Raw genomic sequence first — 25589 nt, 5'->3', positions numbered from 1 at the left:
GGGCGGATAACGAGATCAGGAGATCGAGACCATCCTGGCTAACACAGTGAAACCCCATCTCTACTAAAAATACAAAAAATTAGCCGGGCGTGTTGGCGGGTGCCTGTAGTCCCAGCTATGCGGGAGGCTGAGGCAGGAGAATGGCGTGAACCCGGGAGGCGGAGCTTGCAGTGAGTGGAGATGGCACCACTGCACTCCAGCCTGGGCGACAGAGCGAGACTCCGTCTCAAAAAAAAAAAAAAAAAATATTGTTTTTGGCCATGTGTGGTGGCTTACACCGGTAATCCCAGCACTTTGGGAGACCGAGGTGGGTGGATCACTTGAGGTCGGGAGTTCGAGACCAGCCTGGCCAACCCCATGGCAAAACCCCATCTCTACTAAAATTACAAAAAATTAGCCGGGCGTGGTGGTGCGCATCTGTAACCACAGCCACTTGGGAGGCTGAGGCAGGAGAGTTGCTTGAACCTGGGAGGTGGAGGTTGCAGTGAGCTGAGATCACGACACTGCACTCCAGCCTGGGGAACAGAGTGAGATTCTGTCTCAAAATTAAAAAAAAAAAAAAATCAAGTTTTATTTTAAAATAGTTTTAGATTTATAGAAAAGTTGCAGAGTTTGCATGTACTCCACACCCAGTTTCCCCTATTACTATAAGAATAATAATTACGTTATTGAGATAGTTCTTGCTCTGTCACCCACGCTGGAGTGCAGTGGTGCCATCATGGCTCACTGCAGCTTTGACCTCTTGGGCTTAACCAGCCCTCCTGCCTCGGCTTCCCAAAACCCTGGGGTTACAGGCATGGTCTGCCGCCCCTGGACTTGCTATTGTTAACATCTCCATGGAATGGAACATTTGTTAAAATGAATGAACCGAGGGCACTCCCTGTTGTTAACATCTACATAGTGTGGAACATTTGTTAAAATCAATGAACCAATGTTGATACAGTGTTATCAAATAAAGCTTTGTTCTGATTTCTTTAGTTATTTTTCCTAACATCCTTTTTCTGCTTTAGGATTCTGTCTAGGATGCCGCATTAAATGTCTCTTTAGGCTCTTCTTGGCTGTAACAGTTTCTCAGACTTTCTTGCTTTTCATCACCTTGACATTTTTGAGGCGCACTGGTTAGGTATTTTGTAGAATGTTCCTCCGTTGGGATTTTTCTGCTAATGATTAGTCTGGGGTTATAGGTTTTTGGAAGGAAGATCACAGAGGTCAAATGCCATTCTCGTCATATCGTATCAATGGTACATACTATCAACATGACATATCACTATTCATGTGAACTTTGACTACCTGCCTGGGGTAATGCTTTTCAGGTTTCATCACTATAAAGTTACTCTTTCTATAACTGCGCAGTGGGTTCACCTTGCCCTCTGTCTGGACAGAGCGGATTCAGGGGAATTGGATGGAGAAAGAGTAATTCACGCATCGGCCTCCCCAGCATTTGCGGAGCGGAGTTTTTAAAGAGAGCTCGGTGGGTTGGGGGAGCCAGCGAGCCGGGAGTGCTGACTGCTCCGGCTTTGGCCCCTGAGAGCTTTCCGTGGATTCCTGTGTCCCACTGACTCTACTATTGTGGGTTTCTTTGAGCACTTCCTTACTTTCTAGCACTGTAAGGAGCTCCATTGTGTTCATTCCCTGCCCCAGCCCTAGAATTCAGCCATTTCTCCAAGGACCCCCTGTTCAGTGTGTTGGAGAATGGCATTAGAAACGAAGCTCGGGGCCCTAGAGGTGGCTGTTTTCTTAGAAAACACTGCTGCTGCTCCATCCACTCTGCTCTCTTTTTAGGACTTAGGTTACATGTACGTTTGGTCTTTTCTCTGTATTCCGTATGTCTCTTATGCTTTTTTCTGATTTTTTCCTGGCTGTGCTTCAGTTTATATATTTTTCTTTTTTGAGACAGAGTCTCGCTCTGTCGCCCAGGCTGGAGTGCAGTGGCGCGGCCTCGGCTCACTGCAAGGTCTGCCTCCTGGGTTTAAGCGATTCTCGTGCTTCAGCCTCCCAAGTAGCTGAGACTATGGGCATGTGACACCACGCCCAGCTAAATTTTGTATTTTTAGTAGAGATGGGGTTTCACCATGTTAGCCAGGCTGGGCTTCTCAAAGTGCTGGGATTACAGGCGTGAGCCACTGCGCCCAGCCAATTCGTATATTTTTCTATTGCTCCCCACTCTTTCTACATTTTAGTCATACTAGTTATTTTATTTTATTTTATTTTATTTTATTTTATTTTATTTTATTCTATTTTTGAGACAGTCTCAGTCTGTCGCCCAGGCTGGAGTGCAGTGGCGCCATCTCGGTTCACTGCAACCTCCACCTTCTGGGTTCAAGCAAGTCTCTTGCCTCAGCCTCCCGAGTAATTGGGATTACTGGTGCCCACCACCACCCCCGGCTAATTTTTGTATTTTTAGTAGTGACAGGATTTCACCATGTTGACCAGGCTCATCTGGAACTCCTGATCTCAAGTGATCCGCCCCCTCAGCCTCCCCGAGTGTTGGGATTACAGGCGTGCGCCCCTGCGGCCGGCCACAGTCGTTGTTTGGTGCTGTTCTCTGCTTAGCCCCTGCGCCCGGCCACAGTGGTTGTTTGGTGCTGTTCTCTGCTTTAGTTGTTTGGTGCTGTTCTCTGCTTACTCTGGTGTCTGGGCCATGTGTGAGTTTGTTTCCATTGTATTTTTCTTGATAATCATGTATATGGCTTTGTCTCTTGGCCTAGTTTGAATCCTAGACATCGTTTAAAAGAACTGTAGACCTCCAGATGATATTATTTTCTTCCAGAAAGGATTTAACTCTTTCTTCTGCTGTGTGGGAAGAGTATTGGCTACTTACCTTCGGGTACTGAGCTGAATTGAGGTTGGGTTACAGTTTGATCTTTTTTAAAATTGTATTTTCTTGTGCCAGCTCATCTGAGAGTGGCGGTTTTAAAAAGGCCCTATCTTAAATTCATCATTTTTTTTGTTTTTTTTTCTTTCTTGATAGAGAGTCTCAACTCTGTTGCTCAGGCTGGAGTGCAGTAGTGTGATCTCAGCTCACTGCAACCTCTGGCTCCTGGGCTGAAGTGATCCTCCTGCTTCAGCCTCCCGAGTAGCTGGGACCGTAGGCATGAGCCACCATGCCCAACTAATTTTTGTATGTTTTTGTAGAGATGGGGTTTCACCATGTTGCCCAGGCTGGTCTTGAAGTTCTTGGCTCGAGTGATTCTCCTGCCTTGGCCTCACTCTTGTTTCTTTCTTTCTTTCTTTTTTTTTTTGGAGAAAGAGTTTTGTTCTTGTTGCTCAGGCTGGAGTGCAATGGCACAATCTTGGTTCACCGCAACCTCAGCCTCCCAGGATCAAGTGATTCTCCTGCCTCATCTTTCCGAGTAGCTGGGATTATAGTCGCCCACTACCAAGCCAGGCTAATTTCTGTATTTTCAGTAGAGATGGGGTTTCACCATGTTGGCCAGGCTGGCCTCGAACTCCTGACCTCAGGTGGTCCACCCGCTTCGGCCTCCCAAACTGCTGGGATTACAGGCGTGAGCCACTGCGCCCGACCCCCTTGTTTCTTCTTTTTTTTTTTTTTTTTTTTTTTTTTTTTTTTGTGAGACTGGAGTCTGGCCTCTGGTCCCCCAGGCCGGAGTGGCGTGGCCGCGACTCTCAAGCTGCCACCGCAAAGCTCCGCTCCCGGGTTCACGCCATTGTCCTGCCCTCCGCCCTCCCAACGTAGCTGCGGACGCTACAGGCGCCCGGGCCTCGTCGCCCGGCTAGTTTTTTGTCATTTCTTTAGTAGAGACGGCTGGTTCACCGTATCTAGCCAGGAGGTCTCACTCTCCTGACCTTGTGATCCGCCCGTCTCGGCCTCCGAAAGTGCTGGGGATTACAGGCTTGAGCCACTGCGCCCGGCCCCCTTGTTTCTTAATTGTAACCTTCCAAGTCTTTCAACCCAGAGCCTCGAGTGCTCATTAGGCGTCTCCAGGCCTCTGCCTGCAACAGGTGCTGACTTTCAGATCTTGTCTCCTCAGCATAAAACTTTGCTCTTCATGTCATAGGCTTTTGCCTTAGCGTACTAGTTTCCTGTTGCTGCTGTCACAAATTGTCACAAACCCAGTGCTTAAAAAGGCACAAATATATTATTTTACAGTTCTGGAGGCCAGAAATCCAAACTGGGTTTCACTGAACTGAAATGAAGATGTCAGCAGGGCTGCATTCCTTCTGGAGGCTCTAACAGAGAATCCGTTCCCTTGTCTGTTCCAGTTAGAGGCCCCTGAACTCCGCAGCTCACAAGCCATTTCCTCCAATTCAAAGCCAACAGCACAGCATCTTCAACTCTCTGACTCTGACTTTTGTAAGGACCCTTGTGATTTAACTGGACCCACCCAAATAATCCAGGATAATCCCCTGTTTCAAGACCTTAATTTAATCAAACATCTGCAAAGCCCTTTTGCCATTAACATAACATAGTCACAGGTTATGGGGGTTGGGACATAGACATACCTGGAGGACCATTATATTGGTCAGGACACTTAGCTTTTTAGGTTCCTACTTACAGTTTCTGGAGTCTTCCACTGTTGCCCAGGCTAGAGTGCAGTGGTTCGATCTCCGCTCACTGCAGGCTCCGCCTCCCGGGTTCACGCCATTCTCCTGCCTCAGCCTCCTGAGTAGTTTTAGTAGAGACGGGATTTCACCGTGTTAGCCAGGATAGTCTTGATCTCCTCACCTCGTGATCTGCCTGCCTCAGCCTCCCAGAATGTTGGGATTACAGGCGTGAGCCGCCGCGCCTGGCCTGAATTCAGCATGTCTTGAAAAGAAAACCTACCATGTGATAGGCTTAGTTCTACTTTCTCCTTTTTTATGGGATCTTCTTCCCTCCAGACTCTCATTTTACCTCCTTAGCTTTGTTAAGACTGCCGACTCGGCTGGGCACAGTGACTCACTCCTGTAATCCTACCACTTTCGGAAGGCTAAGGTGGGCAGATTGCCTGAGCTCAGGAGTTGGAAACCAGCTGGGCAATAATGGTGAAACCCCGTCTTTACCAAAAATACAAAAAATTAGGGCCAAGCACGGTGGCTTATGCGTGTAATCCCAGCACTTTGGGAGGCTGAGGTGGGCGGATCACTTGAGGTCAAGAGTTTGAGACCAGCCTGCCCAACATGGTAAAACCCCATCTCTACTAAAAATACAAAAATTAGCTGGGCGTGGTGGCAGGCTCCTGTAATCCCAGCTACTTGGGGGCTGGGGTAGGAGAATCACTTCAGCCTGGGAGGTGATAGTTGCTGTGAGCCAAGATTGCGCCACTGCACTCTCCAGCCTGGGTGACAGAGTGAAACTCCATCTCAAAAAAAAAAAAAAAAAAAAAAAAAAAGCCAGGCATGGTGCTGCATGCCTGTAATCCCAGCTATTTGGGAGGCTGAGACATAAGAATTGCTTGAATCGGGGAGGCAGAGGTTGCAGTGAGCCGAGATCGTGCTGCTGCACTCCAGCCTGGGCCACAGAGCAAGACTCTGTCTTAAAGTAAAATTAATAAATAAAAAATTTTTAAAAAGTAAAGACTGCCAACTCTCCTACTAGTTTAATTTTCCCTCAGTAATTGGTTCTCTGCCTGGGCAAGGCCTGGATTCTCAGCATCTAGCCCTGTGCCCTGAATTGGCAAATCCCCCAGGAAAAAAGTCTGCTGCAGAATATCAGCTTACCTCCTACAGTTCACCTCTTTCTGGAATTTTGGCTCCTCTAGGCCTGTTTGCTTTGGCAGCTCTCTGATTCATTTTATCCAGCTTTTCTTACTGTTCTTGGGAGCATCGTCTGCTACAACCTGTACCATTATGCCTCTTCCAAGTCACACCTGTAATCCCAGCACTTTGGGAGGCTGAGGTGAGCCAATTGCTTGAGCTCAGGAGTTTGAGACCAGCCTGGCCAACATGGTGAAACCCTGTCTCTACAAAAAAATACAAAAATTAGCCAGGCATGTGTGTAGTGCACGTGTGTAATCCCAGCTACTCGGAAGGCTGAGGCAGGAGAATCACTTGAACCCAGGAAGTGAAGGTTGTGGTGAGCCGAGATTGTGCCACTGCACTCCAGCCTGGTTGACAGAGTGGGACTCCCTCTCAAAATATTAAAATAGAAATAGAAGTAAATAAAAGAATTGGGGTCTCACTATTTTGTATTTTTATCTCACAAACAAAACAACAACTCTCGTGTTGTGTGCTTGATTCTGCTTCTTGTCATGTCTTCTCACAAGTCTTTTAAAATTAAGCGATTCCTGGCCAAGAAACAAAAGCCAAATCGTCCCATTCTCCAGGGGATCTGGACAAAAACTGGTAATAAAATGAGGCACTACTGGAAAGGAGAGGTTGCCGAAAAGCCAAGCTGCGTCTGTAAGGAGCCGCACATGAGCTGGCTGGCACACATGTGCACGCTGTGTCAGGGTCACAGCCATCTTAAGCTGAAAACATCACCACCGTCTGGACAGCTGGGCGTGTTTTATTGGGATATATGTTTTCTCTTGGTTTATATGCCCTGCGGTAGTAGGCTGGGTTCAGTAATGAATATGCGAGACCTTTTGTTTCAGGAAAAAAAGAACCGACATAACGTAAGGTATGTATGTATCTTTCTCTGTGGGTATGGATTGTGAACTGCCTGGGTTCAAAGCCAAGCTTTGTCACCTAGTTGTATGACCTTGTGCACTTAATTTCCCTAATCCTCAGTTTTCACATTCACTAAATGGGTATAATTATAGTACCTCATAGGATTCAGTGAGTTAATACACGTAAAACAGACTAGTGAATGGCACAAAGTGAGTGCTCAATAAGTGTTTGCATGATAAATCATACACATAGTTTAATAGAAATGTAAAACATTTGTAATTATTTTTTTCACTTAACATTATTATTATTTATTATTATTTTTTGAGACAGAGTCTCACTCTGTCGCCAAGGCTGGAGTGCAGTGGCACGATCTTAGCTCACTGCAACCTCCACCTCCTGGGTTCAAGTGATTCTGCTGCCTCAGCCTCCCAAGTAGCTGGGATTAAGGCGTGTGCCACGACACCCAGCCAATTTTTGTATTTTTAGTAGAGACGAGATTTCATCATGTGGCAGGCTGGTCTCGAACTCCCAACCTCAGGTGATCCGCCCACCTCAGCCTCCCAAACTGCTGGGATGACAGGTGTGAGCCACCACGCCCAGCCTGTTGTTTTCACTCAACATTATCTTGTGAATAGCTTTTCATGTTCTTGGAATTTTTTTTTTAAGAGCCAGGGTCCTGCTGTGTCTCCCAGACTGGAGTGCAGTGGCTGTTCACAGATGGGATCAGCACATACTGCAGCCCTGGGCTCCAATGATGCTCCCTGCTTCAGCCTCCTGAGTCCCTCCTGGGACGACAGGGACACGTCACTGTAGCTTGCAAAACTTTTCTTTAAGGTCTACATAGAATTTCATTGCCAGAAAACATCATTATTTCTTCTTTTTAGAATTCTCTCAGATCCTGAGAAATACCATAATTTCATTTACCAATCTAGTCCTACTGGGCATTTAAGTTGTTTCGATTTTTAATTGGCTTTTATTTTGACTAATATTTTTTTCTTATCCAAGAATTGCAGAGAGGAGAATATCCAATTTCAAGGGAGTTTAGCATTCTGTAGAGATATTTCTGGAGTTATAATTAGTTAGAAGACTGAATTCTAGTTCAGAGTTTGCTTCTTTTTCTGGGACTCTATAAAATGATCAGGTTGGACTAAATCTGTTGGGCTCTTTCTGTGCCTTCCTTGTCCTGTTATTGTGCAGGAGCTGAGCTCATTAAAAGTCACACACAAATCTGTAGTATTGATCCCTATAACCATTAGGCAGGGCCTGAGGCTGTCAGAGTCCCTGGCTGGTCACCTCTAGTCGCAAGCAGCTCCATCTGACTCTAGTTTCTCTAGCTGACCCAGTATACTCTCTGGTACAAATACAATATTCTATGAGTACCAACCTGTGAAAGGTTTGGAAGTACAGATCTATGAGAATGGACTAAGAAACACTTCTGCTCATGGCAGATATGTGTCGTTTAGGTCCTTGTTGGATTGTTGATAATTCTTCATTCTTGGATTTTTTAGCATGGCTTCTCGCTGTTTCTGGGATGCTGACACTGACAACTATACTCATGATGTTTTCATGAATGTAAGTGTATTTGGAAACCTCTTTTCCTTTTCTAAGGACGTGGGCGCTGCAAATCAAACTACTCACTATTGATTAGGATGGAAAGACGCTGTAGTCTTAGTCATTCATCTTTGACTTCTGGATGAAATGATTTTACTGTTAGTTTTCGTGTTAACTAAAGCCGAAACCTAGCGTGCTGCTTATAGGCAAGGAAACTTGCATGTTTACATATGACATAATTTTTCATGGTTTGAATTTGTGAATAGCATATTCTTTAGTTAGCATATTATTTAAAATTATTTTTAGCCACTTCTTCCATAAATCACTGTGTTCTAAAACTCAATCCTGATAATCCTTATTAAAGTAATAATTTATAACTAAAACTTTAAAATCACTTATTTGTTCATTCGAACAAATCACGCTTTGCTAAATTGCAAACAAATTTGGATGGCAGGGATTCCATGAGCAAAGGTGATTTTTCTTTTAGTAACAAAATTTATTACTTTATCTTAAAGCCATTTATTAAAATTAAGCAAAAATAAAGAGGAATCTTTAAAAGGAGGTTTCACGCCGGGTGCAGTGGCTCACATCTATAATCTCAGCACTTTGGGAGGCCAAGGAGGGCGGATCACCTGAGGTCAGGAGTTCAAGACCAGCCTGGCCAACATGGTGAAAGCCTGTCTCTACTAAAAATATAAAAATTTGCCGAGCGTGGTGGCGGGCACCTGTAATCCCAGCTACTCAGGAGACTGAGGCAGGAGAATCGCTTGAACCCCGGAGGCGGAGGTTGCAGTGAGCCGAGATTGTGCCACTGTACTCCAGCCTGGGTGACAGAGTGAGACTCAGTATCAAAAAAAAAAAAAAAAAAAAAGGTTTCATTAAAGTTATTATTTTATATTTACTCCAGAAATGATTGCATCCTCTATTCATCTCCTCCCAGGTTGTGAATACATAGAGTCAGAGTTAGAGTAGAACAGAAACTAGATTGAGTAAATTAAGAGAGGGAGGCCAGGTGGGGTGGCTCACGCTTGTAATCCCAGCACTTTGGTAGGCCAAGGCAGGCGGATCACTTGAGGTCAAGAGTTTGAGACCAGCCTGGCCAACATGGTGAAACCTTGTCTCTACTAAAAATACAAAGAAAAAAAATTTAGCCAGGTGTGGTGGTGCACACCTGTAATCCCAGCTACTTGGGAGGCTGAGGCAGGAGAATTGCTTGAACCCAGGAGGCAGAGGGTCCAGTGAGCCAAGATCGCGCCACTGCACTCCAGCCTAGGCAGTAGAGCAAGACTCTGTCTCAAAATAAAAAAATATAAAATAAAAAAAGAAAGAAAAAAGAGGGGGGTTCCATCTCCAGCTCTGTCACTTTCTAATTGAATGACTTTAGTAAGTCATTGGATTTTTCTCACACTGTATCAGTAACATTAGGAAGCTGAGGTACATTTTCCCAAAGACTGGCTGTGGCTGCCTAAGGGTAATTTGGGAAGTTGTTTAAAGTATAGACACTGGGACCTACTCAAATAGATTCTGATCTAATTAGCCAGGGGTTAGATCAGTGAATCAGAATATTTAAAAAGTTCCCCACATGATTCTGCTGACTGCTAGATATGGAAGCTGCTTATGTAGATGATTTTAAGGTAGTTCATATTCATAAGGTTTTTTTTTATTTTTATAAAAAATTACGTTTTTAGATGGAGTTTTGCTTTGTTGCCCAGGGCTGGAGTGAATGGGCGATCTCGGCTTCACCAAACCTCTGCTCTGGGTTCACGCCGATTCTCTGCTCAGCTCCCGAGTGCTGGGATTACAGGCATGTGCCACCACGCTGCTAATTTTGTATTTTTAGTAAGACAGGGTTTCTCCATGCTGGTCAGGCTGTCCTCGAGCTCCCGCCTCAGATGATCTGACGCTTGGCCTCCCAAAAGTGCTGGGACGGAGCGTGAGAACTGCGCTGGCCCCAAGCAAAGTTTTATTTAATGCTTAACTACTATAGGTGTTGGCTTGACGTGGGAAGTAACTTGTAGCTCTACTTATAGCTATCTTGGGGGAAAAGTCCAAGCTAAGAAGAGTTTTTTTTTGGCTGGGTGTGTGTCACGCCTGTAATCCCAGCCTTTGGGAGGCCGAGGCGGGCAGATCGCGAAGTCAAGGGATTGAGCATCTGCTAACAAAGGTGAACCCTTCTTACTAATACAAAATCTAGCCGGGTATGGGGGTGGGTGCCTGTAGTCCACTCTCAGGAGGCTGAGGCAGGAGACGCTTGACTAGGAGGCAGAGGTTGCAGTGAGCCCGAGATTGTGCCACTGTACTCCAGCCTGGAGACAGAGCGGGACTCCATCTCAAAAAAAAAAAAAAAAAGATTTTTTTGTCTTTGCTTCTTGGAGTTAAAACTGCATTTTTTTTGTTTGTTTGTTTTGATACAGAGTCTTGCTCTGTCACCCAGGCTGGAGAGTGGTGGCACCATCACGGCTCACTGCAACCTCTGCCTCCCAGGTTCAAGCAATTCTCCTGCCTCAGCCTCCCGAGTACCTGGGACTACTGGTGCATGCCACCATGCTTGGCTAATTTTTGTATTTTTTAGTAGAGACAAGGTTTCACTATTTGGTCAGGCTGGTCTCCAACTCCTGACCTCAGGTGATCTGCCTGCTTCGGCCTCCCAAAGTGCTGGGATTACAGGCGTGAGCCACCGGGCCCGGCCAAAAAATGCATCTTTAGATGATACAATTCATTCATTCAGCAAAAGTTCTGAACTCCTATTATGTGTCAGCTTCTGCACTGGAGGGGCTAGGGATAATGATGAATAAGGCAAGCACGGTTTCTGCCTATTAACATCCAGTGGGGGCCACTTAATATTCAAAAGAACAATATGTAATAAAAAACTTTAGGCCGGATGTGGTGGCTCACATCTGTAATCCCAGCACTCTGGGAGGCTGAGGCAGGCAGATCACCTGAGGTCAGGAGTTCAAGACCAGCCTGGCCAACATGGTGAAACCCCATCTCTACCAAAAATATAAAAACTAGCTGGGCGTGGTGGCGGGCACCTGTAGTCCCAGCTACTTGGGAGGCTGAGGCAGGAGAATTGCTTGAACTCGGAGGGTGGAGGTTGCAGTGAGCCAGGATCGCACCACTGCACTGCAGCCTGAGCAACAGAGCAAGACTCTGTCTCAAAAAAAAAAAAAAAAAGCACTTTTTTTGGGAGATTCCAGGAAACATTAGTAGAGGCAGAGGAAATGAGAGAGGAGGGCAAATCATGTGCCACTGAGCAGAAAACTGCTGTGGATAACAGGGCTCAGTCCTGTTGGAGAACTCTGGGTGGTGCTGTAGGACAGGGCCACTCACAGGGGGGTGCACAAACCAGCACCACCAGGGCCACTCACAGGGGCGTGCACAAACCAACACCACTCTGTGACCTGTTTGTTACAGGTCCATGATGAGGTAAGCACATACATTGAGTATAAGGGTTGGTATAGAAAATCTTACAGCAATTTGACGAAGTAATCTTTTGTGCAATGAACCTAAGAAAAAAAATTGGGGCTGTATTTTGTATGTTCTTTTTTTTCATTTCATGTTCTGAGTTATCTATTTTTATTGCATTTTACAAAAGCATCCTTCCATGAGGGACTGGAAGTTAAAAACAAAGCAGGTCCTTTATCACAGCACTGTTGTAGAACACCGTTCAGAGTTATCCACCCAAGGAGCCAGGGAGCTGGGCTAAACCAAAGAATTTTGCTTTTGGTTAATCATCAGGTAGTTGAGTTGAAATTGTTTTAATCCCATCATTACCAGGCTGGAGGTAAGGTTAGTGGTTCAGGAATTGCTGAGGCAGGTGGAAATCTTGTAAGAAGTGCCTAACAAGTGTTTTAAGCAGTTTGGGCTCTGGAAAGCATTTTGTGATTCTGAACTAAAAGATGGATGAATAAATTTTATCAATTAAGAACAAACACCCAGAGACTATTTCTCTTATCCAGAATTTATGACAAGGTCCTGTTGTTCTTATTATCAGTGGTACTTATAACATGGTTTCTTGGGATGAGTAATTTTACTCATCAGTTTACTCCAAGAAACTCAAAGCATTTCATACATTATTTCTGCGATAAATCAGGAAATATGTGAATAATTATTTTATGAATATGTATTACTTAAAGTTCATTAGTTCACATTTTATTTCTACATTCAGAAAATCTAATTCTTTACCCATCCTAACCTTTTAGCAAGCAATTTTGTAGTTACCCTCAGGCAAGCAATAGTGTAGCTATACTCTGGAAACCCTTCACTTCTTGAAGAAGGAAAAAGTCTTCCTGATTGAAAATTGGTGGCTGGGCGAGGTGGCTCACACCTGTGATCCCAGCACTTTGGGAGACCAACGTGGGTGGATTGCTTGATCCCAGGAGTTCAAGACCAGCCTGGGCAACATAGCGAGACCTCATCTTTACAAAAAATACACAAAATTAGCCCGGTGTGGTGGCATGCCCCTGTGGTCCTAGCTACTCTGAAGGCTGAGTTAGAAGGATTGCTTGAGCCCAGGAGGTCAAGGCTGCAGTGAGCCAAGATCACACCACTGCACTGCAGCCTGGGTGATAGAGTGACACCCTGTCTCAAAAAGGAAAAAAAAATTGGAAAGATCTGAGATGGTGTTAGTTTCGATTGCATGTGCTGCTCTCATTCCGTCTTTAGTACTAACATTCTGGATGTGTGTGTGTGTGTGTGTTGTATTGTTTTTTAGGACAGTTTGTTCTGCGTTGTAGCAGCATTTGGCTGTTTCTACTACTGAATGAATCTTTGAAAAGCTGGGAAAAGACATGACCATGAAGAAATCTGAACTTTTTAATATTGTTAACTATCTTGACAAAATAAAGATGTGAGTAGTTTGACAACTGAATCTGTTGTGTTTCAGGCCTGATATTTTTAATGTTTTGATTTTGTTATCCTATGTCTTTCCCTTTCCCTTTCCGTTTTCTTTTCACAGTCTCGCTCTGTCGCCCAGGCTGGAGTGCGGTGGCACAATCTCGGCCCACTGCAACCTCCACCTTTTGCGTTCAAGCGATTCTTCTGCCCCAGCCTCCCACGTAGCTGGGACTACAGGCAAGTGCCACCACGCTCAGCTAATTTTTGTATTTTTACTAGAGACGGGGTTTCACTATATTGGTCAGGCTGGTCTCAAACTCCTGGCCTCATGATCCGTCCGCTTCAGCTTCCCAAAGTGCTGGGATTACAGGTGTGAGCCACTGCACCCGGCCCTACTCTGTTCTTATTACACTTGGAACACAGAGAAAAAAGTAGAGAAAATCCATTTCAATTGTTCAAACATAACCAATGGTAAAAATTTTGGTATATTTTCTACCAATGTTTTTTATTTCCAAGGTTTAACAAAACATATAATTTTGTAACCTCATTTTCATTTCTCATGATGTTATGAACAGTTTTATGTCATTTTATTTGCATTATGATTTTAAGATGCATGACTTCATAGCGGCATTTATTTCAATAGGTTATACCATTGTTACTTTTGCCAGTTCCTTATTGAGGGTCTGCTTATTTCTGATTTTTCACTATTATAAAAAATAAAGACATGGCTTTATTTGTGCATAAAGCTTTTCCCTACGTTCTTTAAAATAACTTTTGAATTTATTTATTTATATTTTCAGAGAATGGGCTTTGTTCTGTTGCCCAGGCTGGGGCACAGTGGTGGGACTGTAACTTGCTGCAGCCTTGAACTCTCAGGCTCAAGTGATCCTCCCATGTCAGCCTCCTGAGTGGCTGGGACTATAGGCACGCCAACACACATGGCTGTTTTAAAACATGTTTATTTTTATTTATTTATTTATCGAGACGGAGTCTTGCTCTGTCACCCAGGCTGGAGTGCGGTGGTACGATCTCGGCTCACTGTAACCTCTGCCTCCTGGGTTCAAGAGATTCTCCTGCCTCCCGAGTAGCTGGGATTACAGGCAGGCACCACCACACCCGCCTAATTTTTGTTTTTTTTTTGTAGAGATGGGGTTTTGCCATGTTAGCCAGCCTGATCTCAAACTCGTGGCCTCAAGTAATCCGCCTGCCTTGGCCTCCCAAAGTGCTGGGATTACAGGTGTGAGCCACCACACCTGGCCAGTAATTTTATTTATTTATTTTTTGAGATGGAATCTCACTGTCACTCAGGCTGGAGTACAGTGGCGCCATCTCGGCTCCCTGCAACCTCAGCCTCCCAGGTTCAAGTGATTCTCCTGCCTCAGCCTCCTGAGTAGCTGGGATTATAGGCGTGTGCCCCCAGGCCCAGCTAATTTTGTATTTTTAGTAGAGGCAGGGTTTCACCATGTTGGCCAGGCTGGTCTCGAACTCTTGACCTCATGATCCTCCCACCTCAGCCTCCCAACAGTAATTTTATTTTTTATAGAGATGAGGCCTTGCTATGTTGCCCAGGCTAGTCTTGAACTCCTGGTCTCAAGTGATCCTCCTGCTTTGGCCTCCCAATATGCTGGGAGCACAGGCATGAGCCACCATGCCTGGCTGCTTTTTCCTACATTTTGAATTGTTGCCCTTCATCTTTCTGACACAGTGTTTTTGCTCAGCTCTTGCCATCCTATGTCTTACATAGCTTATTAGCCTAAACACCCATCCATTTTCTTTGTCCACAGTGTCAGGGTCATATGAAGTCAATCCTCTGTATGAAATTCATCCTCCCTTAAGACTCTGAGATTCTGATGTTGGTTACTATCTAAACTCTTATTTTTGTAGTGATGTTCCCCGTAGAGGCCCCGGTGTCTCCTCCAGCTAACTGTCTTTATTTGGGGTACCTTAGTCTATCCACCATGTTCAAAGACATATTTGAAATTCAGATTTAAATCCTTTTTCCCCCGGAGGCTCCTCAGCAGATGCACAGTTACACCCATCCTCTCTTCTCAGCCACTTTCAAGTTAAGCATGTTGACCAAGCTTGTCCAAGCCGCGGCCCAGGACAGCTTTGCATGCGGCCCAACACACATTTGTAAACTTTTAAAAAACATTATGAGGTTTGTTTTGCGATTTATTTTTTATTTTTATTTTTATTTTTTTTGAGACGGAGTGTCGCTCTGTCGTCGCCCAGGCTGGAGTGCAGTGGCCGGATCTCAGCTCACTGCAAGCTCCGCCTCCCGGGTTTACACCATTCTCCTGCCTCAGCCTCCCGCGTAGCTGGGACTACAGGCGCCCGCCACCTCGCCCGGCTAGTTTTTTTGTATTTTTTTTTTAGTAGAGACGGGGTTTCACCGTGTTAGCCAAGATGGTCTCGATCTCCTGACCTCGTGATCCGCCCTTCTCGGCCTCCCAAAGTGCTGGGATTACAAGCTTGAGCCACCAGCCTGGCCGATTTTTTTTTTTTTTTTAATTAAAGCTCATCAGCTATTGTTAGTGTTACTTTATGTGTGGCCCAAGACAATTCCTCTTCTACCAGTGTGCCCCAGGGAAGCCAAAAGATTGGATATTCTTGATATAGACCAAAAAAAAAAAAAAAAAAAAAAATTCCATAAAAGCAAAGCAGCAACAACAAAAAAGTTAGCTGGGCGCGGTGGCCTGTGATCCCAACACTTTGGGAGGCCGATGTGGGCAGATCACTTGAGGTCAGGAGTTTGAGACCAGCCTGACCAACATGGTGAAACCCCGATTCTACTAAAAATACAAAATTTAGCCGGGCGTGGTGGCACATACCTGTAATCCCAGCTACACGGGATAAGGCACGAGAATCCCTTCAACCCTGGAGGCGGAGGCTTCAGTGAGCCGAGATCGCGCCACTGCACACCAGCCTGGGCGGCAGGGCGAGACTCGGTCTTTAAAAAAACAAAAGAACAAGTAAATAAGTTTAAAATGTCTTTTACTTCAGTTCAGTTGGTAATTTAAAAAAATAAATAATTTTTTACAGCCTTCTTCCATAACATTGTGTAGCCACTTACATCTACTGATCAAAAGGGTTCCTTCCCAAGGTTCATTCTAGCAAAGGAAAACGTTTCTTCTCACCATACCCCCCGCGGCAGGTGTCTTGATCCACTCCTGCTCAACTAGCTCCCAGTGGCTCCCTAGGGATTTATNCTCGGTCTTTAAAAAAACAAAAGAACAAGTAAATAAGTTTAAAATGTCTTTTACTTCAGTTCAGTTGGTAATTTAAAAAAATAAATAATTTTTTACAGCCTTCTTCCATAACATTGTGTAGCCACTTACATCTACTGATCAAAAGGGTTCCTTCCCAAGGTTCATTCTAGCAAAGGAAAACGTTTCTTCTCACCATACACCCCGCGGCAGGTGTCTTGATCCACTCCTGCTCAACTAGCTCCCAGTGGCTCCCTAGGGATTTATTATTATTATTATTATTATTATTATTATTATTATCTGAGCCAACCTGGGTCAGAACAAGGAAGGGGGTGGGTCAGCCACAGGTTTTCAGCGGACGGGGCTGGCGGTCGGAAATTCCCCTTCCATCCCCACGTAGGTAAAAGCTGACGCTGCGGCGAGGCAACCGCGGTCGAGGCGTCCCCGCGGAAGGCGCCCGGGCCTGCTGCACGGTGGCGGTCCGGGTGCGGGGTGCGGCGGGAGGACCTCCGCCTGCGCGGACACGGCCCCAGCTGGGCCACAGGGGAGCCGCCGGGCAGCGCGTCTTGACGGACCGGCCAGCTCTTGCGCCAGTTCACATCGTATCCCTCTTCAAGGAGACGTCTTGGCTGCATCCTCCGGTTCCGGGTGGAGACTGACCCTGGGCCATTCCGTCTCCGGTCTCTGGTATTTCTGCTGGGTCACTTCATCCCCGGGGCCTCTGAGGAGGCGGAACTCCGGTGTCAGGAGTCGCGGTTTTCAAGAAGTCGTGGTCGGATTGACAGGGGTGGGGGAAGTAGGCGGGACTTCCGGCTGGCTCTTCCTTCAGCTGCCTTTCCCGGGCGTCTCCCCGCAACCTCCTCAACTTCCCTAGTCCGTGACGCGGCGCCGGGCAGAGATCCGAGCGGACCGGGCTCGGGCAGCGTGAGCTGCGGGTGTGCGCCTATCTCTGCGTCTCTGAGAGGACAGACTGTGGGCTGGGACCGCGGGGCGACTGTGACTGAGGAAGAGTGGTGAGTGACAGCGAGGGGAGTGGGACCAGGGGCTGCGAGGCTGCTGTGACCGAGGGCCAGTGACAGCGAGGGACTGTGACCCAGGAGAGTGAATGCGAAACGCGGCGACCGCGGAGAGCGCCAGGCCGGGGCTGCGACGGCGCTTGGACCGAGGAAGTAGGAGGCAGTGACTGCAAGGGACTGTGACCGAGGGGCCAGGACTCCAGGGAGGCTCTGATCGATTGGTAGTGGCCGTGGGGGACCCTGACCGCCACGCGAGCCGCGGCCGCGAGGGGACTGCGACTCAGAGCAGTGACTTCGAGGGGCGGCCTCAGAGAAGAGGGTGGGATCCGTGGTGGGTGATGCCACCGTAGGGTCGTGTTTGCGCTGTGATTGGCTGTGACTGGACAGAGAAGGTCGTTAGTGGGAAGAACACTGGGCTGGAATTAACAGACAGGCCTGGGGTAAAGTTTTATGGACAGACCTCACCACTGAGTTACAGTTTCTTCATCAGGGAATGGGAAGTTTGGACTAGTTCAGTGTCTCCCAAACTATGGGTTTCTTCCTAGTGTTGAGCTGTGAAACCGATTTAGTGGATGGAACCTGTACTTTTTTTCTTTTTTCTTTTTTTGAGACAGTTTCGCTCTTGTTGTCCAGGCCGGAGCGCAATGGCGCAATCTCGGGCTCCCTGCAACCTCTGCCTCCCTGGTTCAAGCGATTCTGCTGCCTCAGCCTCCCTAGTAGGTGGGATTACAGGCATCCACTACCACGCCCGGCGAATTTTGTATTTTAGTAGAGAGGGGTTTCTCCATGTTGGCCAGGCTGGTCTTGAACTCCTGACCTCAGGTGATCCACCTGCCTCGGCCTCCCAAAGTGCTGGGATTACAGGCATGAGCCACTGTGCCTGGCCTGAACCTGTATTTTTCTTTTAAAAAGTTGAATAGAATAGAAACTTTCAGTGTGTTTACATAGCAAGGGTAAGTATTGTTTCATGTGATTTGTTTATGTGTGTATGAGATTATGATGTAAAATAGATTTTGTACATCTCAAAGTGTAAGAAGCAAAATGTACTTTAAAAGTTTGAAAAACATTGGACCAGATTATTTCTGAGTTTTCTTTTGGTTCTAAAATGTAATGATTCTATGAATAGGGAACTGTCTGGAAGTACAAAGATGCAATTGAGAACAGGCTGTATTAGATTGGCCTAACTGGAGGAGGCTTCCTGAATGTAATTGAGGTGACTAGCTCTGAGAGCTGAAACTCGGGATCTCAGTTGGGAGAACCAGAAATTATACTGAAGTAGGGACACTGGGTGGGTGTGGTGGCTCATGCCTGGAATCCCAGCTACTCGGGAGGCTGAGGTGGGAGGATTGCTTGAACCTAGGAGGCGGTGGTTGCAGCGAGCTGAAATTGCACCACTGCACTCCAGCCTGGGTGACAGAGGGAGACTCTGTCTCAAAAAAAAACAAAAAACAAACAAACAAAAAACAGGACTGATATTTATAGAGGCAGTGAGGATTTAGGGGTTTGTAGTATGAGGAACTGCTAATGAGGAACTGGAAGCTTTGAGCATAGGAACAAGGGTTGGGAAGGAAACTCAATATAGGGACAGAGAATATTCTGCCAACAATAAAATGGAAGTAGGAAGGAAGATACGACCTCCAGAGCCTATTTATCTTGATATTTAGTGATTTGGCAAGTACAGAAACTTGCTAGTAAGAAGATACTGAGAATGGGATTTGGTGCAGTAATAGCAGTAAACAAGTGATGACCATGATGAGAAAGAAAGGTGGACAAAGTGATGCTACTCGCGATGTCAATGATGGTGATTGGAACGCCACATGGAGAGACTTCAGTGTACTTAGCTGTCTAATTCAGTGGTTTGTATGCTGGAGGCCAAGCCTGACATGCTAGGAACGATGCCACACGATGGGTAATGTAAATGAAGTTTTAGCTGCTGACTTTATTTCCTACACATTCCCTTTCTTTAGGGCTGTTAGTGATGTAGATGAAATTAAAGTGAATGTTACTACTTCTCTTTTACAGCCCTTTTTGTTTTATTTATTTATTTATTTATTAACAGAGGCTTACTCTGTTGCCCAGGCTGGAGTGCGCCAGCACGATCCGAGCTCGCTGCAACCTCCGCCTCCTGGTTCAAAGCGATTCTCCTGCCTCAGCCTCCTGAATAGCTGGGACTACAGGTGTCTGCCACCATACCCGGCTAATTTTTGTATTTTTAGTAGAGACAGGGTTTCACCATGTTGGCCAGGCTGGTCTCAAACTTCCAACCTTAGGTGATCTACCAGCCTCAGCCTCCCAAAGTGCTGGAATTACAGACGTGACCATTGTGCCCAGCCTTACAGCTCCTTTTAGAAGGTGCTACTGATTGTGCCACCAAGTGCTTTTTATAATAGGAGAAGTATGAGGTCATTTAATTTATCGGACACTGTATTAATCTGATAACCACTCCTGCCCCTACACTCTGTAATAGGGGAATAGGGTTCAGATAGGTTCTTGAATGGCAATGAGTTGAGAGTGGTGGGGGATAGCCTTTTCTTGGCTAAAAGGTTGACTAGTTACACCTTTTTGTAGCACATTAGATGTTTACCTGACTTACATTCTACTTAACAAAAAGGAACTACCCAAGGATTTCTTCGAGAACAGCACATATGCTTCAAGGTAGCAGGCTGTAGAAGAGGCTTGGGATTCTGCAGTACTCCCTCCGGGGTCTTTTTTCTTTGCTGAATGAAATGAATCTTTTTGTAGGACAAAAGATTTGCTTTGCAAATTCCCTTTGAAAACTAGCATGATGGCCTTGTTGATAAATAATGAGCTTCATTCCCCCTCAGTCTGTGATTCTCCCCCCATAAGCAGTAGGGTTTTATTTTCCTTGGGGACCTGCTTTTTGAATATGTGATCCCTCAGGAAGAATGATCTAGTTAGATAGAGCCCTGGATTTAGCAGTCCCTGGTTACTTTCTTGGAGATTAACATTGACTCGCCCTGTGACTATGTATGGAAAGCATTATTGCTTTCTCTTGTTTTAGATTTTCTAACCATGGCCAGAGGTAACTGTTCTTAGGATTAAACAGTCCTTTAATAATCTGAAATATATGTGAACTTACCAAATTTTATATATAATTTTATAGAGTTTGTAAACCATCTGACTCCATTTATAATTCAGAGCTGTCTAGCCTTTAGGTTAGACAGTGTTTCCCTAGGGCTCTGAATAACCTCTCCTGGAGGTGTTATAAGTGCTGATGAGAATTAGTTTTTGAAATGCTCAAATAAAAAGCAAGCATAATTTTCCGTTGTTATTAATGATGGATAATAGCAAAATATCTGTTAATAACAGTAGAGTTCTTACTCAAGCATCGCGCTTTTCTAAGTATTTACGTAACCCTGATCTGAAGCAGACCTTCTGACTTTTCTACCAATAGAAATTTTCCTTTCTACATCAAGCAGAAATAGGTCTCCCTCACAGCAAAGTCTGTGTCACCTTGAAATAGATTGGAAAGAATACCTTTTTCTAAAAGTCATTTTTTTCTTGGATTTTTTTTCCAGTTAGAGAAACCCTAAAGTCAGGGTACTTGCCAGTTATCACAGGACCGTGAGAGTCCCTTTTCTGCTCGAGATGGTGGCTGGCGGCTTGTACATCTTTGACGTTGTCACACATCAAGCACATTAGAAACGGGTGGCTTGGGAGAGTGAGGGATCAGGACTCTGGGCCTTGGCAATCCTCCTGCTTATCTGCTTGGCAACTTCTGGCATCTCCTTTTCCCTCAGTCCTTGAGTCTCTTTCCTAAGCGTAAACCTTTCTGCTTTTGGTCCTAAACGTCTCTTTTCACAGTATTCCTGTCAAATGAGTACTTGCACATGTGTTTCAGATGTGATTTGTTTTGTCAATTGCTTTATGGATTATTTGTGGCAGAATTTAAATCCTAATTCCTTTCTATAATTTAGCCAGTAAATTCCGGGAATGTACCTTTTTACCTTTGCAGCATGTGCCAAAGCGCCACCTCAGAAGATAAAAAGAAATGAGTCTCATATTTGGCATTCTTTTAGGTTTATTTACCTACCTTATTCATTAGTGTAAATAATTGAATTACCTATATTTTACCGTTTGTAAACCAGGTTAATAGATATATATAAATAGCAGGCTTTCTGTGTGTGTCTTTTCCCTCCTTTCTTTCCGTTTATTTATTTATTTATTTTGAGACCAAGTCTTGCCTTGTTGCCCAGGCTAGAATGCAGTGGTGCAATCTTAGCTCACTGCAAACTCTGCCTCCTGGGTTCAAGCGATCTCCTGCCTCAGCTGGGATTACAGGTGCCTGCCACCACACCTGGCTAGTTTTTGTATTTTAGTAGAGACGGGGTTTCACCATGTTGGCCAGGCCGGTCTCAAACTCCAGACCTAAGTAATCCACCCACCTTGGCTTCCCAAAGTGTTGGAATTACAGGCGTGAGCCACCGTGCCTTGCCCCTCGCCTTCTTTTGGGAATTCTCTTGTACCACAAGTTGAAAGTTATGTTAGTTTGAGGCTTTCTGTGTTTGGACTAGGATGACTGCCAATGAGCCAGGGGAGTCCATGAATCTGCTAGGCGGTTATATCATATTCACAACTACTTGCAAACCAGTTTTGAAGTGAAGGCTGCCAAAAATAATGACATACGGTTCCTGCTCTATAGACAATGAGCATATAACCCTTAATAAAAAACAGGTAGTTTTTTTATATACAGAGAATTACACTAAATGTGATTATGTTTCTTTATTTTTTGACTGCAGAACAGGAATCTTAATCTTTTTTGTGTTATGGACTCCTTTGGCAGTGTGGTGAAAGCTTTTAGAGTTCCTTTTTGGAATATGTTTTCATATGCAAAAATAAAATACATAGAACTATAAAGAAAACCAGTTATATTGAATTATATTGATATATAGTTATCAAAATATAACAAGTATAATATGATATGAAAATATCCATGGTTTCTACTGGTAACAAATCCGTTTGTCTAATAAGTCTTCTATTACTGCTGTAGCCTATGTTCATAACTAAAGTGAAAATAAAGATATAGTCTTTTCATCCTAATTCACAGACTTCCTGAATTCTGTTATAGACCTTGCCTTAGAGATATGAGTTCATAACCCACTCCAGGAAGATCACATTCTAAACACAAGAGTTTACTCACCAAATATTCTGGTAGAATAGTGGCAGAGTAAAATTGTTCAGCTGTAAGAGCTATTCCATGTGTCCCTCATGGTTTTTTCTTTCCTGAAATATCCTACTACATGTCCAGGCTGAGGAAGTATAAGCTTTATTGTGTGCCAGCAGCTAACCCAGGGTCTGGCACAGAATAAGTGCTGCTCAGTGTTTGTTGAATAAGGGTTTCTCTGACGAAATTGGAGGGAAGAGATCCAGTTCAAAGCAAAGGTCTTAAATGTGATAGTTTATAGGGCTCATGACAAGTCACATTGAGCTTTAGTTTAGAACTAATATGTCTGAGAAGCTCATGTTTTGAAATTCACTTTTACAGTTATAAGTTCTCAGCCTGGTGTGGTAGTTCATACCTGTAATCCTAGCACTTTGGGAGGCTGAGGTGGAAGGATTGCTTGAGGCCAGGAGTTTGAGACCAACCTGGGCAACAAAGTGAGACCCGCATCTCTATAAAAAATTAGCTGGGTGTGGTGGCATGGGCCTGTAGTCCTAGCCACTTGGGAGGGTGAGGCAGGAGGATCACTTACACCCAGCAGTTCGAGGCTGCAGTGAGCCGTGATTGCACCACTGCACTCAAAATAATTCTATTTCTAACACTGTTTTTCACTTTAGATTGGGTAAATTTAGGTAGAATTTGCCACCAAATTATTAATAAAGCTGGTCCTGATTTCATCTAGGATGAGAGGTAGCAAACTTTTTCAGTAACAGGCCAGATTGTAAATATTTTAGGGTTTGCAGGTCACACAGTATCTGTGACTACTCAGCTCTGCTGTTGTAGCACAAAAGCAGCCATGGACAATAAATACAACAGTGAGTGAGCATGGCTATCTGTGTTCCAATCAGATTTTCATTGCAAAAACAGGTAGTGGGCCATCTTTGACCTGCTAGCTATAGTTTGCTGACCCCTGATCTAGGAGATTTTCTGGTTCTTTTCCCTACTTTGGGTTAGCCATATGCTCCCTCAAGCTTCAAAGGCCTTTACGCAGGGGACAGTGTCCTTACGCTGTTATCTCCAGAAAGACCTGAGTGTGCAGCAAGATGATATGATTAATGAATGCCAGGAATATTAGATGCACTATGACCCTTGAGTTTCCGGAGCTTGCCTCTTAGAGCACCAGCTTATTAAGTACCACCATGGCAGAAGCAGGTCAGCATCCCAAATGGAAAGTATGCTTGTGAACTCGGCTTTGGAACTGGGCATTGGTGTGCTGGTAGAAAAATACTGAGCACTGGGTTTTAGTGGGGAGGATAATGTAGGCCTAGAGATGGGGAAGGCAGGAATAGAATGTAAAGGAAAATTGTGCCTCATCTTTTGCAAATAGTTCCTTGTAGTAATCGGTCAAGTTTGAGTTAGATTTTTGAAATGTGGAATAGCATATATAATTGCAACTTGCTACTAAAAGAGTTCTCCCTTAGTGGCAGTTTTACTTTCTGTGGTTTCAGTTACCCCCAGTCAGCCACGGTCAGAAAATAGTTGTATATGATATAGTCAGATATTTTGAGAGAGAGAGAGAGAACCGCCACATTCACATAACATTTATTAGAGTATATCGTTTAATTGTTTTATTATTAGTTATTGTTGTTAATCTCTTACTGTGCTTAATTTATAAATAAAACTTTATCATAGCTCTGTGTATATAGGAAGAAAACAAAGTAGAGTCAGCCCTCTGTGGCCATGGGCTCCACACCTGCAGATTCAACCAAACTTGGATCGAAAATATTCAGGAAAAAAAACAATAAAAATACCAATACAACAATAAAAAGAAATGCAAATAAAAACCCAATATAGTATAATAGCTGGTTACATAGTATTTACTTTGTATTAGGTGTTGTTAGTAATCTAGAGAAGATTGAAAGTGTATAGGAGGTGTAGATTATATGCAAATTCGACCCCGTTTTATATATAGAAGGGACTTTTGAGCATCTCTGGATTTTGGCATCTGCAGGAGATCCTGGAACCAATGCCCTGCAGATTCCGAGGGACAACTGTCCCTATAGGGTTCCATACTCTCCAGGGGTTCGGGCATCCGCTGGCATCTTGACACATTTCCCCTGTGGATAGGAGAGGACTTTGCTATATCTAGATTGTTACGTAGTTCAGGAAGCAAAGTCCGTCTGCTCTTTCGCTTGGTAGGTCTGTTTGCAATAAGGAAGTTGAATGGAAAGGATTGAACAGGAGTCCCTCAAACTGCTTGTAGGAGCCTTTCATCTTTGAGACTCCAGCATAGACATGCCAGCACCTAGATTCTGTCTCCTTCAGGACATTCGCATTGGAAAAATACGACTCGGTGTATCCTTAGTATCTCCGCAGTGCCGCCCCACCCTCCACAAACACATTTTCCACTTGTCTAGCAAAGTTGATGTACCCAAGCAGGCATCTACTGGAACATGGAGGAACAAGGCAAGCAGTGTGTACTGGTAGGTGAGTCAGCAGAAACCGAGCCAGATTTTTGTGAGTCGGAGTAAAAATCACAGGCACAGATACTGCATTCTGTGTTCTGAGGGCACTTTGGAGACACTAATATACTTAGCAGGCAGGGTGTTGGGGGGGTGGGTTTTTATGTCCATATTTAGAATCTGTGCTCAAATTTCCGTGATTAAGATAAGGTGACTTATCTAGGGAATGAATAGGCAGCAGTGTTGGAAAGATCAGGCCTTACAAATGCTGTATGCTGGCTGTCAGCCCCCCCCTTTTTTTTTTTTGAGATCGAGTTTCACTCTTGTCATCCAGGCCAGAGTGCAGTGGCGTGATCTTGGCTCACTGCAACCTCCGCCTCCTGGGTTCAAACGATTCCCCTCCCTCAGCCTCCTGAGTAGCTGGGATTACAGGCACCTGCCACCACGCCTGGCTAATTTTTGTAGTTTTAGTAGAGACGAGGCTTCACCATGTTGGCCAGGCTGGTCTTGAACTCCTGACCTCAGGTGATCCTCCCACCTCGGCCTCCCAAAGTGTTGGGATTACAAGCGTGAGCCACCACACCTGGCCTAGCTTTTTTTTTTCTTTCCTTTTTTTTTTTTTTGAGATGATGTCTTGCTCTGTCACCTAGGCTGGAGTACAGTGGCATGATCTAGACTCACTGCAACCTCTGCCTCCTGGGTTCAAGCGATTCTCCCACCACAGCCTCCCAAGTAGCTGGGCCTACAAGCATGCGCCACCACTCCTGGCTAATTTTTTGTCTTTTTAGTAGAGATGGGTTTTTGCCATGTTGGTCAGGCTGGTCTTGAGCTCCTGGGCTCAAAC

The 25589-nt window shown here is 44.9% G+C and overlaps 2 protein-coding genes across 3 annotated transcripts in view; both read left to right on the top strand.

Annotated features, from left to right (window-relative positions):
• DYNLT2B (dynein light chain Tctex-type 2B) overlaps nt 1–12973 on the top strand; it is a 29188-nt gene extending 16215 nt beyond the window's left edge. Inside the window, exons 4-5 of one of the 2 annotated variants that reach the window (XM_017892198.1) lie at nt 8061–8124; nt 12818–12973. In XM_017892198.1, coding sequence (XP_017747687.1) covers nt 8061–8124; nt 12818–12865 — 112 coding nt within the window. In that variant the 3' untranslated portion in view covers nt 12866–12973. Of the gene's footprint in view, nt 1–5702; nt 5840–8060; nt 8125–12817 lie in introns of those variants that run through there. The other variant, XM_017892197.1, reaches the window with a different exon arrangement.
• Nucleotides 12974–16940: 3967 nt separating this feature from the next.
• Nucleotides 16941–25589, top strand: part of PCYT1A (phosphate cytidylyltransferase 1A, choline) — a 52804-nt gene continuing 44155 nt past the window's right edge. The window contains exon 1 of the mRNA XM_017892194.1: nt 16941–17158. The gene's annotated coding sequence lies outside the window, so the exon portion shown is untranslated. The remainder of the gene's footprint in view (nt 17159–25589) is intronic.

This window comes from Rhinopithecus bieti, unplaced genomic scaffold (genome assembly GCF_001698545.2).
Source record: "Rhinopithecus bieti isolate Rb0 unplaced genomic scaffold, ASM169854v2 scaffold_21777, whole genome shotgun sequence".
In the NCBI taxonomy this organism is placed as follows: domain Eukaryota; kingdom Metazoa; phylum Chordata; class Mammalia; order Primates; family Cercopithecidae; genus Rhinopithecus; species Rhinopithecus bieti.
This window is presented reverse-complemented; position numbering and strand designations above follow the sequence as displayed.